We start from the raw sequence: 14,011 nt of genomic DNA, 5'->3' as shown, positions 1-14,011 counted from the left end.
TATCCCAAACCTACAGACATGAACTGATGTGGCAAAGCGGGTAAATGGGCATAGTGTGATGGACCCTTTGCTGCAGTCTCTTCCTGGACTGATTAATTGGCTGGCTCCATTCCTCAAAAGAAAGGTAAGTCTCTGATGCCTTGTCAGGGGTAGTAAGCGCTATATAAATGCAATTACAATACAATACATGCACAAATATTTACTTCCAAGTAGAACAAAGTCCAAATGCAAAAGGGGAGGGGCGGGTGGCTCCAAAGAATGTCTTATTTTATGGGGTAGAGGTTTCGTCATACTGCGTATTTCTGTGCTGTGAGCAATCCGCAGGTAGTGCGTGATAACAAAGTTCTTAAGAATAGAATTAATAATCATTTTCTTGTATCGGTTTTGTTGCATTTGCGTTTCAGACCTGCGCTGGTTAATGCCTGCAGGTCGGTGGAACTCTTTTTAAAAAACATTGAAATCACAAAACTATATATCTGAGATAAGCAAGTAAAGCGAGGCCAATTCTCAGTGGGCAAATGCACTGCTGCACATTTTTGAAATGACGGGGTTTTTACTCACGTACATCACAAAAGCCTGCGCCTAAAACCGAATTGCCTAAAATACACTTGAGTTCTGTGTTTGATTAGGGTATTAACCTGTTTAACTGTAATATTTACCATTCTTTAAAAAAATAAGAGCCGTTTTTTTACTAAGTAAAATAACTTTGCATGGACATTTAAATAAAAAAAAATGGCATTTAACTTTTGGCGAACATATATCCATTCAATCACCGCGCCCGTCCATTCATTTATCTACATCTGCCCTTCCACCCATTTGTCCACCTATCTGGCACTGCCCCCACCCCCGATGCACAACCTCCCTCTTATGCCCACCTGTGCCTGTCCCCTCCACACTGCCTGTCCTCCTTGTGTCTCTCCAGTACTGGTAGTCACAGACATTGCGCGGAGGCCGTCCTAGCCTGCAGGGTGCGAGGCGATTGCAAAAACCACAGTTGATGGACAGAATGCAGAACAATGTCATGCATTCACCCCAGTACAGAGATCTGGGCCTAAATCCATCGTTTTTTTGCACTCCACACCACCCCAGTTCAGACATGGCCATATGCAAATCAGTCTGGCCCTGTGCCTCATGGGAACAGTCCAGCCCAAACTGCCAAGCCATGCCGTCCCTGGACCGGAAACAAGCTTCCGAGGACCGGTTTCTGGCATTCCAGACGTCTTCAGCCCGGCTTGCTTGAATCCAGTGGTGTGGAGAGCATGGGACTCACGTCTGAGCATACCCATCCCACTCAGGGTGACAAATGCAAAAACCACAGTTGATAGACAGAATGCAGAACAATGTCATGCATTCACCCCAGTACAGAGATCTGGGCCTAAATCCATTGTTTTTATGCACTCCACACCACCCCAGTTCAGACATGGCCATATGCAAATCAGTCTGACCCTGTGCCTCATGGGAACAGTCCAGCCCGAACTGCCAAGCCATGCCTTCCCTGGACCGGAAACAAGCTTCCGAGGCCCAGTTTCTGGCATTCCGGTCGTCTTCAGCCCGGCTTGCTTGAATCCAGTGGCGTGGAGAGCATGGACTCACGTCTGAGCATACCCATCCCACTCGGGGTGACAAATGCAAAAACCACAGTTGATAGACAGAATGCAGAACAATGTCATGCATTCACCCCAGTACAGAGATCTGGGCCTAAATCCATCGTTTTTTTGCACTCCACACCACTCCAGTTCAGACATGGCCATATGCAAATCAGTCTAACCCTGTGCCTCATGGGAACAGTCCAGCCCGAACTGCCAAGCCATGCCTTCCCTGGACCGGAAACAAGCTTCAGAGGACCGGTTTCTGGCATTCCAGCCGTCTTCAGCCCGGCTTGCTTGAATCCAGTTATGTGGAGAGCATGGGACTCACGTCTGAGCATACCCATCCCACTCGGGGTGACAAATGCAAAAACCACAGTTGATGGACAGAATGGAGAACAATGTCATGCATTCACCCTAGTACAGATATCTGGGCCTAAATCCATCGTTTTTTGCACTCCACACCACCCCAGTTCAGACATGGCCATATGCAAATCAGTCTGACCCTGTGCCTCATGGGAACAGTCCAGCCCGAACTGCCAAGCCATGCCTTCCCTGGACCGCCAAACAAGCTTCCGAGGACCAGTTTCTGGCATTCCAGCCGTCTTCAGTCCGGCTTGCTTGAATCCAGTGGTGTGGAGAGCATGGGACTCACGTCTGAGCATATCCATCCCAATCGGGGTGACAAATGCAAAAACCACAGTTGATGGACAGAATGCAGAACAATGTCATGCATTCACCCCAGTACAGAGATCTGGGCATAAACCCATCGTTTTTTTGCACTCCACACCACAAAGGCACGCTCCTGGACATGCTCTTGTGACTGGGGGTGTTGGCACAAGGGTTATCAGTCGGTTCACCGGGTCCTTAGGGGGCGGGGTTTGAGGGCCGCTGGGCTGCTCTGCCTCCAAAGGACTGGCGTTATTGTGAGGCGCTATGAAGACGAACATGCACAGTTGCACACGTTAGCCACTACTCTGTGAATGTGTGTGTGTGTTGGTATGCCTACTCACGAGTGTGTGCTAGTGGACACCTCCTCTACTTGGCATGTGGTTTAAATTGTCGCGTATGCAGGTACTTTTAAATATGATTTCAGAATGTGTTGTATGAAAACCTATTGTGTTTAATTTAATAGACTATATTGTGTCTCTATAATAATCTGGGCCATCTACATCGTGTACATGACTGTCTTGCATCTCAGTTCCTTAAAGAGACTTTGGTTCTGTTAATATTTCAGCAGCTTTACAACACCATCACACACTTTTATATATAATCAACCTGCCACTGCCAAACTCTGGGATGCTTCTATTCTTGGCAGTGCCACTGCCAGACTTTGGGATGCTGCTATTCTTGGCAGTGCCACTGCCAGACTCTGAAATGCTGCTAGTCTTCACTGTGCCACTACCAGACTATGGGACGCTGCTAATCTTGGCGGTGCCTGACCCAGAAGAAGACGTTTGTGCACCTTAACCAGTCAAAATAATTTTGCCCACCTCAACCAGCCATTGCCAGACCCTGAAGGTTGCTGCTACATTCTGCACTGCCTGAAGCATTTTCCACACCTCAACCTGCCACTGCCAGACCCTGAAGGATTCTGCTTTTCTTGCCACTGCCACTGCCACACTATGGGATGATGCTAGTCTTCACCGTGCCACTACCAGACTATGGGCTGCTGCTAATCTTGGCAGTGCCTGGCCCAGGAGAAGACCTTTGTGTACCTTAACCAGTCAGAACCATTTTGCCCATCTCAACCTGCCACTGCCAGACCCTGAGGATGCTGCTATTCTTGGCAGTGCTACTGCCAGACTCTGGGAGGCTGCTAATCTTGGCAGTGCCTGGCCCAGAAGAACTCTTTGGCACAATTGAACTTTCCACTGTCTGAACAAGGATCCACCATATTGTTGCCTGTCAAAGAACACGAGATGGAGATTCTTCTGTGAGTCTGCAGAATGCACATGCACTTTATCAGGTATCAGCTCATGGGCACATCAAGCAGCAAGCTCTGCACACCATGCCATGGACTGCTCTCTTCTGATGAGTGCCAAAAGTACGAAACATACGTAATTTGCGTATGTAAAGAGATGTTCAGCATTGCTCTTGGAGCATTAAAACAAGTGTGAAAAAACATGGAGCATTGGCCTATATTGCCTTTATTCTGAGGAGCCTGACGTGAGTATGCAAAAGGAACTTCATGCTAAAGAGCACCTTTCCCAAGTAGAACGTTTCCACAGGTTCAGTCCTCAAACTTGGACCCAGAATATTTTGGGCAGCTTGCTCCACACCATGCGATATTAAGTGAGTGACAGTTTTCCTGACAGATCTACTTTGGTTTTAGGTCACAAAATATAGCTAATCTAATTAATGTGGGTACTAAACATATAATCCTTGAAATAGAAGTATATTTAGGTCTCGCCTAGGCAGCGCATGCGCTGTCTTGTCGAGAGATGCTGTATACACTATAGTGGGAGAAGCTCCACCCACTTTCTGCCCATCTTTTTTATTGTATTTAATAATAAATACTGCATTGTGATTGGTGTTTGGCTTCTTAGTCCTGCCTCCTGATGCCTATGTTGTCCTTTTGTTCTTTCCGCGGCTATCAGCCCCTTTACTAGAACACTATTTGCTGCCCTCCGCCCCCTCCCGCAGTTCGCAGTTTTTTCGCTCCCCCTCACCCCACCCCACTCCTGTTCGTGCCTTCCTCAACAGGGAAGCTACCATTTGTAATGCAATACGTCTCGCGTAAATACGAGTCGTATTGCATTGCAAATGCTTGTTTTTAATTAATGCACAAAGCAAAGAAAGCACGAACACCAGAAGGCAGGTCTCTCGCGCCTGAATGTGGGTGGAGCTCGGGCTCCCATGCACCAAGGAGAGCCCCACACATAGGACAGAGGAACACGGAGCTTCCCTGATTGCTCCGACGTCTTTCCTTCATGACGAGAGCTGCAGGGAATTGGAGAAATCAGGACGGTGGGAGCGGGAGTGCGGACCCATCCAGAAGCATTATGGTAAGTTTTAATTTACATTTTTCATTTTTCTTCAATTGAACCCCTCCCGCCTCCCCCCCCTGATGACCCCATTTCCACCCCCCTTGACAGCTCCTGCACTGCCGTGCACACACGCTGGTGAGACTTCCTCTCGGATTGCTTTGCTCTGTCTCCAGTGAGAGTGCGGTAAGGCACCCTCTCACTAGTTTGATTTCGGTGCAGTACTGGGAACACATATCACTGGGGCTTCCCTCTGCATGTTTCGTCCATTTCCAGGAGCTGCAGGTCACTGTGGCAGCCTCCCTGCATAGGGAGGAGAGTGCAGTGTGCTTTCAGCGCTGTTGTGATAAGGGTTAATAAGTCAATGTGCAGCATGTGTGCCTGGGAAGCACGACTCTGCGAATCCGGGAACAGATGCTGAGTGACCTCCGACACGTGCTGCTGACTAGCTGCAAGCAGTACACAGGACAGTCAGCAATGTTCTCAGGCCCCAGTACAAACTTAGCTGCAGAATGGACGGAACGGAACACAAGTATGCACAAGAATCAGAAAGAGTGTCAGACCGAAGACAGCAGCAGGGCGTCCAGATCAGTATTCAACACAGAGAAGAGGGGACGGACCGAGCTGCAGAGTTCAAGGAGCACAAGCTCCTGCACTAGACTCTGTGTGAGTGTGCACAGAGAGGGACCACAGCACAGAGGCGCAGTGTGTAGCGAGCCAAAGTCTGCGAACACAGCAGCCAGAGAGCAGTGTGCACAGTTCTCGGGGAGACCCTAAGCGCCGCCCGTGCCAGTAAAGTCCTCCCTCCTTGCACCAGCTGCTCTACTGCCTATATACAGAGCCCATCGCTGTGTGCACAGCTCTCCTCACACACGTCGGACATGGGACTAGTCGAGCTACCTAGATCTGCGCCACACCTGCCACTGCACACAAGAGTGGTCGCTGGCTGGCCCCACCAGAGAGGGATGCTCCTCTGCCATGCCCCCTTGTGTGGGCACCTGGCCAGTGGCCCCACGCTCTGCACCAGCCATATCAACCTGCTCCTGTTCTCCCCAGCTCAGGTGTACTTACCTGCCCATCATCCAATGTACCTAGGTGACCCCCTCAGCCAGGTGTAGCCACCCTCTCCAGCGTCTCTGAGACTCACCTTTCATGTATGTGTCAAGGGGTTTACCCTTTCCACGCGTGCCCATTGTCGTTCTTAGCAGCCCCTCCCAACGCCCATGTACACTCACCTGACGTCTTCGCCCAGGCGGACTTTCCTGTTTCCAGCCAGCGGCCAGGCGCATGCAGAAGCCCAGTCTTATCCTTCCAAGTGCGCTCCTGCCCTCACGCACACTTGCACTCTTCCTGCAGCCCAATGTGCCTGCTGCCACTGCGCCCCGCACTCTGTGTACTTACCTGCTGCCCACGTGCGCAGAGGTTTACTTACCTGAGACCATTGCACAAGGTACACATGTGCGCGTAGCTTCCTCCTTCTCCCAGGTGTGCCTTCCCGCCCCTCCAGCTCCCGGTGGTACAACATAGCTTAAAAACATTGCCAAAGCCAATTGCTCCTATATTTTCTTTTTGCCCTAGCTGTCCCCTTTTCTCACATTCGCTCCATATCGGTTTAATTTTCCTCCTTTATCTAGCATCTTTTCTGTTTTCATTTTCTTTCCTCATTCACTCTTTTGGTAGGTAAAAGACATTGTCATTCTCAATCCCAATACCTCTAACTCTTACAAATGCGAGACCAATTTGCAATGCAAATGCTTGTTTTGAATGTTGTAGTCAGGCTACACATAAGTTAATGTCTTATTACTTACCGGTAATCTTCATTACCCCGATTAGGATCCTCCCCGTCCCAGTCCTTACTAGGTGAGGCAGTCCTGCCTCCACCCAGCCAATCACAATGCCAGTATTTCCATACTACATAAGCCCCGCCCACCTACCGCCATGCCTGTCATCAATAAGACTCCGACACAAACACAGCAGGAGGGAGGGAGGGAAGAGGACTGGGACGGGGAGGACCCTAATCGGGGTAATGAAGATTACCGGTAAGTAATAAGACATTACCCCTCATGGGTCCTCCCCGCCCCAGTCCTTACTACACGAGGAACTCACAAGCAGAGAACCAATAAAGAAAATACGCAGGACACCAGGGATCCTTGCAGAGTACAAAACTTTAATCAATAAAAGATCAATGAACAACAGCGTTCAAGACGCCAACAGAAAAACTGTCAGCAGAGGCATGTAAAACATCAAGCCGATAATGTCGCTCAAATGTGTGATGAGACTGCCAGGTGGCCGCCCTACAATTCTCCTGAATAGAGACCCCCGCCGCCACAGCCCAGGAAGCAGACACAGAACGCGTCGACCAACCCTGTACATGAGACGGAGTAGGCAAATCCAAAGACTTGTAAGTTTGACAGACCGCCAAACGGACCCACCGACTGATCGTGGAAGTAGAAACCTTCTTCCCTTTAGCCACACCTCCACAGGAGACAAACAGGGCAGAGATCTCCGGAACCCCAGGGAACGTTGGAGGTAAATTTGAAGAGCCCTGCGAACATCCAAAGAAGGGGGAACAAGGGAATCCCCCTCAGCAGGCAAATCAGGAAGAATCACCTCCTGCTGCAAATAAAAACTCGAAGAAACCTTAGGCAGGAAAGCCGGACCAAGCCGCAAAATGACCCGATCCGGGAGGAACTGCAAATAGGGAAACAAAATGAGCAAGGCACCCAACTCACCCAACCTGTGAGCGGAGGTAACGGCCAACAGGAAAGCCACCTTAGCGGACAGCCACAACAAATCCACCTCCATCAAAGGCTCAAAAGGGGGCAACTGCAGACCACGCAAAACAGTAGGCAAATCCCAAGAAGGAATGAGAACAGGAGAAACCAGCCGACGAAGCCGAAAGCTCCGAAGAAGCCGACTAACCAAAGGTGCAACACCCTCCAAGGAGGCCCCAGGACCCCGACAAGCACGAACCGCAGCCCACTGAGCAGACAACGTGGAAGGGGAAAGGCCTTTCAAAAAACCATCTCAGAGAAACTCCAACACAGAAGTAGGAACCCCCAGTACAGGATCCACCCCATGAGAAGAACACCAAGAAACAAAAGAACCCCAATGACGACCATAGCACTTATGGGTCGAAGGGCGGCGAGACATTTGGATGTCATGAGCCACCACCGATGAACAACCCAAAGACTCCAACATCAACTGCTCAAGAGACATTGCGTCAGCTGCAAACGACGAAGACAAGGCAGAGACAGGAGCGGAAACTGAAGAGGAGACGGACACAAAGGAAGCCGAACAAACCGACCCACGGCCAGCCGCAACAGGAGAGGAAACCAAATGCGGCGAGGCCAGAAAGGAGCAATCAACAGGACTGAAACTTTCTCCCCCCGAATCTTCTGCAGCACCCTCAGGAGGAGGGGAATGGGAGGGAATCCATACAGAAGGCCCGAAGGCCCGAAGGCCAGGGAATCGAAAGAGCATCCACCGCCCAAGCTTGAGGACACAGCGCCTCCGAACAACACCGGGGTAGGAAAGATATGTGAGGGGATGCAAAAATATCGATCCAAGGAGTCCCGAAGGCAAAGGAACAGTAACAGAGGAATAGAGAGATGGTACAGAACAGAAGATGGAAGGTCGCAACTCAAAGCGTTCGCTTGAAAATTCAACCGTCCTGGAATGTACACCGCCCTCAAGGTCAACAGATGAGATTCCGCCAGAGCACAAATCATGGAGGCCAACATGTTCAGAGATGCGCACCTGGTCCCCCCCTGACGGTTCAAGTAACAACGAGCCACCTGGTTGTCGGTACGAGCCAACAGATTCGCCCCGAGGAGAGGAACCTGAATGAACTACACCGCCTCCCAGATAGCCGCCAACTCCCGCCAGTTCAAGGAACAGGCTCTGTCCTCCTGAAACCCAAAACCCTTGGCTTCCAAGGACCCCAAAGTGGCCCCCCCAACCCTAGAGACTGGCATCCGACGTCAACAAAAGCGGAGGAGGAAGACAAAACCGCACCCCCTTCTCCAGATTGGGAGTGCAAAGCCACCAGTCCAAGTCCTGAATCAGAGCAGGAGAGAGTGGAACCAGAGTCTTGTAATCCGCCCGGGAGGGGTCCCACCGAGCCAACAGATGAGTCACTAAGGGCTTGAGATGGAGGCGAGCCCAAGGAATCACAGCAGTGGTCGCAGCCATCAACCCCTGGACCCGCAACTGAACACGAGCTGGGGCAGAGGGACGACTCAATAGATCCCGCAACAGAGTCTGTAGGGAAAGGATCCGAACAGGAGGGAGAAACACCGCCTCCAGACAGGTGTCGAACAGACCCCCGATGAACTGAAGTCTCTGAACAGGATCCAGATGAGACTTGGCCAAATTCACCCTGAACCCCAGCTCCTGGAACAGGGACAACGTAGACTCCACCGCCAGAAGAGCCTGAGGGAAAGAGGAAGCAGAGACCAAACAATCATCAATATTGGGAAACACTGAGAAACCCTGATGTTGCAAAACCCCCACAGCAGGAGCCAATACCTTGGTAAAAGTCCTGGGAGCAGTGGAGAGGCCGAACGGCAGAACCTGAAACTGGAAATGCATCCCCTGGACCACAAACCTCAGGAACCGCAGACTGGCCGGATGGACCGGAACATGAAAATAGGCGTCCTCTAAGTCCAGGGAAGCCAAAAAATCTCCGTCCTGGATGAGGGGAATGACGGACTGCAATGTGACCATCCGAAAATGATCCAACTGCACCAATTTGTTCAGGGAACGGGGATTCAATATGGGGCGGAAGGAACCATCGGGCTTTGGTTCAGAAACATATGGGAATAGAAACCCAGGCCCACTTCCTCCACTGGAACCGGCACCACTGCCCCTTTCCGTAACAACATGGCGACGCCGGACAACATGGAAGACCGTCGCACGGGGTTTCTTGACAACTGGGTAACCAGAAAACAATCCAGAGAGGGAGGGCCCAGGATGGGAATCTGGTAACCCCACCTGATGACAACCAAGACCCATTGATCGGAGATCAGAGCTGTTCAACCGTCCAGAAACAAACGGAGACGAGCCCCCACAGCGGCATAGTCACTTTTGTCCAGCACCAGAGGGAGGCTGCTGCTGCTGCTGATGCTGCTGTTGCTGCTGAGGCCGGGATTTATAATGGAGCGCGGCCCCCTGACCACAGGCCCGACCACAAAAGGGCTGAGAGGACAAAACCCCTTGAAACCTCTGCTTCTGGAAAAAAGACCTTTTCTTAGGAGCAGGCTGGAAAGGCTTCAACAACTCCTTCTCCTCCGCTGAGCGCTGCACCATTGTATTCAAGGCAACCCTAAAGAGACGGGGACCCTCAAAAGGCAGTGTATGGACCAAAGTCTTACGAGCAGCTTCAAGACGCCAAGGCTTTGTCCACAGAGACCTCCTCCCAGCCACCGCCGCCCCAGCAGCAGAGGAGAAAGCCCACAAGGATTCAAAAGTGACATCCAACAGGAATTGCGCCAAAACCTCCATTTGAGCCAACACAGGAGTAGGGTCTCCTTGATCCTGAAGACAGTCAAACAGCTTCTTCAAATCCTTGAGCAGGACCTGCGACGCATAGGCCGCATAAGTGCTAGCACGCACCCCAAAGTGAGAAGCGGAGTAAGAACGTTTGAGAGCAGATTCCACCTTACGCTCCACCGGATCAGACAGGGAAGCCTCCTTCGAAGATAAAGAGGAAGAGGAGGAAGTCATGGCAAAAGAGAATTAACCTTCGTAATCGCAGGAAACTGGGAATCAAAGTCCGCCAGGCGATACTGCTTCCCCAGGAATCGCGGAATACCCTGCTTAGCCACCTCAAGCCACTCTTTCATGAGGATATCCTTCAGGACATCATAGAAGGGGAGGTCATCCACCACTGAGGAACTATACTGTGCGTAAAATCCCTCCTCAGTCAGGGATTTAGGGTCAAACCCAAGCACCTCTCGAATATGGACCAATATGTCAGAAAAAACTTTGCCCTGGACGTACTTTCCCTTAGGGGAATTGTCCATGTCTTCCAAATCATGCTTAGCCCGCTTAGCCGCAGGCTCCAGCACCGCAAACTGGACCGCGGAATTAATCAAGTCCTGCAAATCAGCCCTAGAAATCTGCAAGACGTCGTCCTCCTGCAGATCCTGAACATTATGCTGCTTGGAAACAGCCTTAGCCGGTACAGGAGAAGAAGCTTCTTCACTCATGGTGAAAAAACCCAGAAGCAACCAAACAGGAAATCACCACAACAAAGGAAGTGCCCAGCAAACTCCAATAAATACTGCCCCCAATCACGTAAAGGTGAGGCAGGTGAATGAAATAAAAAGAGGGCAGCCCTGAAGTCTCCACCCACAGCCACAGGTGTTATATTCTTGTCTTCTCCTTCTCTGCTGCTACGCCTGTGTGTGTGATGTCATTAGAATGTTCGTGTATGCATGGTTTGAATGTGTGGTCAGTTTGAGTGAGTGGGGCTGAGCAGCTGGATGCTGCTCCCGGTGGGGCCTTCCTTACTACCAACTACGACTAATAAACCAACTTAAGTATACCTACGATTATTGAATTTACTTATCTTTTCAATGTACTTTTAACTTTGAAACAACAGGTCAAAAGAGAATGACTGCGGGGGCCGGACGCTGCGATAGTGCAGCAGCGCCGGAACGATCCGAGGCCAGGACCAAGAAAATCTCACGGAACTGCCACCAAAGGAAACTAGATCCAGGGACCGGAACCGGGAGCACCAGCGTTCCGACTGCCTTCGGAGCAGAAAAAAAAACAGGCATGGCGGTAGGTGGGCGGGGCTTATGTAGTATGGAAATACTGGCGTTGTGATTGGCTCGGTGGAGGCAGGACTGCCTCACGTAGTAAGGACTGGGACGAGGAGGACATATGAGGGGATAATGGAGTGGCAACATTGGGCTATTGTTCCTTTGTTTTTGGGCTTGAAAGTGTAGAGTTGGCAGTCTAGTGTTCACGCTACGTGAGGACGTAGCGTGAATGGCGACCATTTTGGGTTGCGCGCAGTAGTGCGAAAATCGGTGCTGGAGCAGGATAGAGACTCTGCGCTCTTCGTAGGAGATAAATATAATTAAATAAATAGCGGTTGAGAACATCTACAGTGTCCTGTCATCATTGAGGGGAACCTTTAATTCTACAGTGGCGACGAAGCTGGGACCCGAAGAAAAAAACCAAAAACAAAATAACGTAACCCACAGGAGCACCAGGAAAAGACACCCAGACAGCAGCACAAGACCAGCACTATAGCACTATAGGAGGAAGACCAGACGGCACGGAGAGCGCGGCAGAAGCAGCAGGTCTCACCAGCATCAAAGGAAGATCAAAAAGTCCGGCTACAGGGGCACCACTCACCCAGGACTGAGAGGGAGGAATCAGCGCAACCAGGAAGGGTGAGGTGGCAGGGAGACAGTCACCCAAGGCCCAACAGACACCAGGAAAGCACACAGGGGTGCAACACTGCAAAGAGGGTGTGAAAAAATCTGGCAACACTGCCCTCTTCCTAACATTGAGTGTTTTTGTGAAGTTGGCCGCTCTGCACTTTGTTTCTCCTACATCTGGCCTACCCTTGGTACAGTTGAGAGTATCCTGTAAACTTGTATGTTTATTTTACACCCGTGACCGTGAGCAAAAGCACGAGTCATGTCACATTGCCTTTCTAGAAATGGAAAGTAATGCATTTCGCGCTAATTTATTTTGGTTCTGGGAACACGCAGTTAGTTTTCAGGGTGTAACAATAGGAAATTACCAGCAGGTGGCGATAACATTCTAATTTTGATGCTCTGGTAGCACAATTTAATGAGCAGACGAGTGAGTTAAGCAATCATAGAAAACTAGGAAAAACTGTTACTTTCCTTGTCCCAGTCGCCACAGCCGGTCGGTTAATTATGTCGCTGTACAGAAATGCTCTTTTCTTCCTCAAAGGTATCCACGAGTTCACCAGGTAACCGGCCAGACGTCGCTACTGGATTCATTTTCGGGTGGGGGCCCCAAGCGTCGGTGTGTCTGATTGATTACAGCATTGCAGCGCAGTTATTTTGGGGCGTTTCTGCCCCTCAGCTGCTCCTGTCTGAAACCCATAGCTGAGATTTAGATAAATATTGTTGTTTCCTGTCTTTTGCTCTGTTTGTTAGGTACATTGAACTCAAAGTGTCGCATTTTACATCTTAAGAGAACTAAGCTAATTCTACCAGTTTTTAAGTACAGTATTGTGGATTTTTGTCGTTTGTGGTCTTGTGTTAAGTCGATATAAAAATACTTATTTTTATACTACAACTTGTAAGGTGTCCATCTGTAGTGTTGTAACTGGGTTATTGTATGTGTCCACAAATACTTTACACACTGCCTCTGAGATAAGCCTGTCTGCTCGTGCCAAGCTACCAAGGGGGTGAGCAGGGGTTATTGTAGGAGTGTACCACCTTACCCTCAGTAGACGCATGGGTCCCTATGTGGTCAAAGGTACCTACCTCTGCCAACTAGAGACCCCCAAATCTAACAAGACCCATCAGTTGATCCATAGTGTAGAAAGCAGGGAGGCGACCAAGAGCAGACAGATGGGGCGGGGAGGAGATATTACAGGATAATACTTCCTAAACCGAAGATCTAGGATGACATGTGATGACACCAAATCATACGAGCTGCAGTGGAAAAGCCCTGAGTCTTCCCTTTATGATACAGATGTTAGTGTGACAACTTAGAAAAGTTCTGACTGTCACCAAGCATAGTTGGGAACAGGCATTATGTAAAAACGACTAAGTAATTTTGGAGCTTTGGCTTGTTTTCAGTTGAAGCACAGCTTGCACACTTCTTCGATCCCTAGCTAACCTTTATGGTCTGCCACTGAATATTAAGCCACAGTCTCCAGTTCCTCTAAGGGTCTATTTGTTAACAAATTAATTTCCCTCCCATCCCCTTTATCCTTAGTTTTCAGCTCTTAAATTAATTTGAACAGGATTGGATGCTATACCATGCCTCCAACTAATAGTGCCCTACTTTGTTTTAAAATATCTAGTGTCCTAAAGCTTTGTTTCTGTGAGGGGACATGTATTTGCTTGCGTTACCATCTCTGTCCACATGTGTCATTTGTATGTTGTGTTTGCATGTTAGCCTATTTATCATCTGCATATACGCCATTTATGTTTTGACTTTGCTCCTGCATGTGTTGCCCAGGTGTGTTTGCTTGGGTGTATTTTACTTGTGTCCATATGAATGCCAGTGATGTCTGTTTGTGGCAGTCTGTTGCCATGGGTGCATGTGCTATAAGTAAGAGCTATTGGCTTTGTCAATATGTGTTTGTAGTTCTCCTCCACCCAGAATTTACAACCTAGTGGATCCCATAGGCAGGCAAAATTTGATGATCTTCATGACTTAATATCTGCATGTAGTAAATATTAATATGCCCCACATGTGCCTCTAAGCGCT

At 49.6% G+C, this 14,011-nt stretch overlaps 1 protein-coding gene across 1 annotated transcript in view; it reads left to right on the top strand.

The window, feature by feature from the left end:
• The first annotated feature begins 12,455 nt into the window (after positions 1 to 12,455).
• Positions 12,456 to 14,011, top strand: part of LOC147683446 (dehydrogenase/reductase SDR family member 12-like) — a 325,191-nt gene continuing 323,635 nt past the window's right edge. The window contains exon 1 of the mRNA XM_086943869.1: positions 12,456 to 12,533. Coding sequence (XP_086799995.1) covers positions 12,478 to 12,533 — 56 coding nt within the window. The 5' untranslated portion in view covers positions 12,456 to 12,477. The remainder of the gene's footprint in view (positions 12,534 to 14,011) is intronic.

The sequence above is a fragment of the Lissotriton vulgaris genome, chromosome 11 (assembly GCF_964263255.1).
Source record: "Lissotriton vulgaris chromosome 11, aLisVul1.2, whole genome shotgun sequence".
Taxonomy (NCBI): domain Eukaryota; kingdom Metazoa; phylum Chordata; class Amphibia; order Caudata; family Salamandridae; genus Lissotriton; species Lissotriton vulgaris.
Note: the sequence above shows the minus strand (reverse complement) of the source record. Positions and strands in the feature narration are given on the sequence as shown.